Below are 3683 nucleotides of genomic sequence, written 5' to 3'. Positions count from 1 at the left end.
CAATTTGTGCTGATATCACCCTTTCTATCTCGATATCTAGGTCGATCCTCAAGAGGGACAGTCATTTGAATGTGTCCCATCAAGTGCTCCAAGTACACCCTAACAATCAACCCCATAACATCATATAGATTTACCTATTTGCACGAACGATCTATATATAAAAAAAAACAAATTATTATTACCTCAAACCATTTCCATTTGTTATCTCCCGCATAACTAGTGGTGGATTCTGCTTGTTTGACATAATACTTTCCGATATTCATAACCGCTCGGAGCACCGTATGAAATTGTCGGCTTATAGTTTCTCCGGAATGAAAAAAGATCGCTCCAACAGTTCGATTCTTCAAGTTATGAGAAATAACATGTAGGAAAAATGTCACACCTTCTCTTACCGTGACATTCCTAGAAGTCATCAATCCCCCTTTAGATCGTAAAACGACACACAACTTCTCAAAACAACGCCTATTAAGACGTAATTGCTCCCGACATATTGTATCATTCATTAACGTGTCCATCCAGAGGGCTTTTTTATGAGCACATACATCTTCACTCCATGTGAAAATAAATATTGAATTTGTTTTCTTTTATTTGAACAAAAAGACTACACATAACCCAAACATATTACATAAACTATTTCACAACCAAGTCATAATAAAAAAATAAATCCAAAAGAAACAACCAAGATATTTGGCCACATGCATTTGCTTTCCACCAAATATATAGAGTTATATATGCTTGTGTGATTTTTTATTGCGATGAGAAGCCAGTCCTTCAACAACGAGGACAACAAAATGAAATTCGCGTTATGATAAACTATTCCGAGTAAGAATCATCAAAATGTCTTCATTCCTGTTCCTTTTCTTCAACTATTCTGGTGCTGTTATTGGTCGACAAATATCAACTACTGCCTAAGTTTTCATACCATATATCAGAAAGAAAATAACTTGAAGGGAATAATTTGTCGCTAACAAGCTTCAGTATCACAAACTCCTAATTCCTTTTGGCTCATAAAGACTGGATTCATTGCAACAGAAGAATTTGCAGTTGTTTTATGCCGAATAATGAAAGCGCTAATCAGCTCGACAACGCATTGAGTTGATCTAAGAAGAGTTACTCCGAACCCATTCCACAAGTGTTGATACTCCAAATCCTGTGGCTGCGCGCTTCTTGTCATTCCAAACTGGGCCCGCCATGTCTATGTGCAACCACTGGACTTTCTCATCGACAAACTGTAAATAAAGAGCATTTTTTTTGTAGTTATACTAATGTTAAGATCCATATGTTATAAAGAATTTGATTTTTAAGATCAGAATGACAAGATATGATGAAGTTTATCTCTGGAACTTGATTTAGAATGTACTAATTCAATGTACAAAATATTTGCCGATAAATCTGAACAAGAATATAAGCATATACCTCAAAGAACAACTAAAAAATCGCCATTATTGCCATCAAAGTTGAGCATTAGGGTCAGTTTGACAACTCACCATTAAACCAGTTTTGGCCTAAACCAGTTTAGTTGTGGACCACCTCCCCCTGATCCAGAACTAAACAGGATTAACGGACAAATTTTGAACTAAAAAAACTGGTTTAATTCTGTCCTAGTTTTTGCCAAACAAAGTTTTAGCCCTTGACCAGGATAGTTGGAAAATTGCCAGACAAGTCCCCAATCTTTCCACTTACCAATGGAGCTTCTTCAATATTGGGATGGTGTTTTGTTAGTTATGAATGCAACTCATAAGGAATGATGTCATATGCAGAATTTTGAGCCCAGATGTCAATTAAGATAGTAATATATAACATGCTTAGTTTTTAGCAATTCAACATTAAGGTTTTAATTTAACCTGAAAATGAACATTAAAAATGAAATGTTCAAAGGGTATTTTAGCCTCAACCTGTTTTAGGAAAAGTGCAGCTAAGATAGAACCACCCTGACGTCCTCCAGAGTTCGTCATGTCAGCTACACCTGATCTCATATTCTCCCAGTAGCTCTCCTCTAATGGCATCCTCCAAAACTTCTCACCAGAGACCTTTGAAGCTGCTACAACTTCCTTAGCTAGCTCATCACTGGGCGTGAAAATCCCTGTAGAAGTTAAGGCAAACTTTAAGGCATCAGACACGTTATTTTGAATACAAAATACATGGTATTTTATGGAGTTGATGCACAAACTGAATTAGAACTAAAATCTTCTTTTTTTATCCACAGAGAAACAATTTGACCAATAAAATCACTTTTATTTAGCAAATTGTTTGAAGAGGATGCCAATCCGAGAGAGAATAGTTTACCTGCAATACTCGGCCCTAGGGCTACTATACAAGCACCGGTTAGAGTTGCCAGATCAACCACCTGCATACGAAGATGAGTGAGTTATCAGACGAAAATTAAAAATGTGCAAACGATGAGATATTCTATAAATTTTAGAATGATATTTTGGCTGCCTTCTGCTAGAAAAGAATGAGGAAAGGAAATGAGAGGAAAAGGGGTTTTCCTTGTGGCCACCAAATTCAAAGACCAGAGGTTTGTCTCCATCAATATATGCTGAGCCATGGATGTGATATCAGCCTCCACTGTCAAAATCCAGCAATTCTAAATCTCTTTAGAATGTCAATTTTATGGAAATATATTGGATCTTGTCATGACCAGTGTCAACCATTGATTTTTGTCATTCTTATATGGAAATATATTGTTCATGATTGTTTGAATCACTTACTTGTCACTCTCTATATTATGGATCTTGATATGGTTCATTGATGTGGATATACATGATTTCAGTTTCACTTTGATAAAGTTATTGTAGATTTTTCGACCTGCTTCAACTAGTTTCTATACAGGTTGTTGCAGAAACGCAGTCTTCACAAGAACTGATTTAGCTTCATTTACTCCTAAGTTTCAAATATTTGGATAGTTTGCAGAGAAAATCACAAGTATCTATTTGTTATAATGGGCTGACTGAAGGTGCACAATATTGCTCTTATAAAATAAAAGTCTACAACTGAATAATTTTTTTTCTGCACTACAAATGCTAACCAGAAAAACTATTATGTGAGCTTGTACGCTTAACTTAAATAATATGTAGCACTTATGTGGTTTGATATTTGCACAAACAACATTTTCTCACAAATAGCTCTCATCACTGAGTAAAGCTAAATGCATGGGTGGAGCTAGCTAAGGTCCAAAGGGGCGTTGGACCCCCTTAATATTTGCATATTTGCAAATAGGAATATGCATATATTTGCAAAACTATTCAACATCATGCACAATTGCAAAACCCATCCCAAAATCTCAATATTGCAAACTCAACCCAAATAATCAAAATTGGAAAAAGAATATTCCCATCAAATTTGTTGGATATGGTGAGTAAATAATTGAATATGTTGATATTTTCACATTGCATTTTTAAATTAACCTATCAAAGTCAATTGTTCGCTGACTTGGGAGCTTTTTTTCCCTTTCAAAATTGATGATTTGGTATTTACGAATATACACAAACTCAACCCAAATAATCAAAATTGGAAAAAGAATATTCCCATCAAATTTGTTGGATATGGTGAGTAAATAATTGAATATGTTGATATTTTCACATTGCATTTTTAAATTAACCTATCAAAGTCAATTGTTCGCTGACTTGGGAGCTTTTTTTCCCTTTCAAAATTGATGATTTGGTATTTACGAATATACATAA

General features: G+C 34.9%; 1 protein-coding gene across 1 annotated transcript in view; it reads right to left on the bottom strand.

Annotated features, from left to right (window-relative positions):
- LOC109843997 (leucine aminopeptidase 2, chloroplastic-like) overlaps nucleotides 653-3683 on the bottom strand; it is a 14511-nt gene continuing 11480 nt past the window's right edge. Inside the window, 3 exon segments of the mRNA XM_020413004.1 lie at nucleotides 653-1229; nucleotides 1896-2083; nucleotides 2287-2347. Coding sequence (XP_020268593.1) covers nucleotides 1101-1229; nucleotides 1896-2083; nucleotides 2287-2347 — 378 coding nt within the window. The 3' untranslated portion in view covers nucleotides 653-1100.

This window comes from Asparagus officinalis, chromosome 5 (assembly GCF_001876935.1).
Source record: "Asparagus officinalis chromosome 5, Aspof.V1, whole genome shotgun sequence".
NCBI classification, from domain to species: Eukaryota; Viridiplantae; Streptophyta; class Magnoliopsida; order Asparagales; family Asparagaceae; genus Asparagus; species Asparagus officinalis.
Note: the sequence above shows the minus strand (reverse complement) of the source record. Positions and strands in the feature narration are given on the sequence as shown.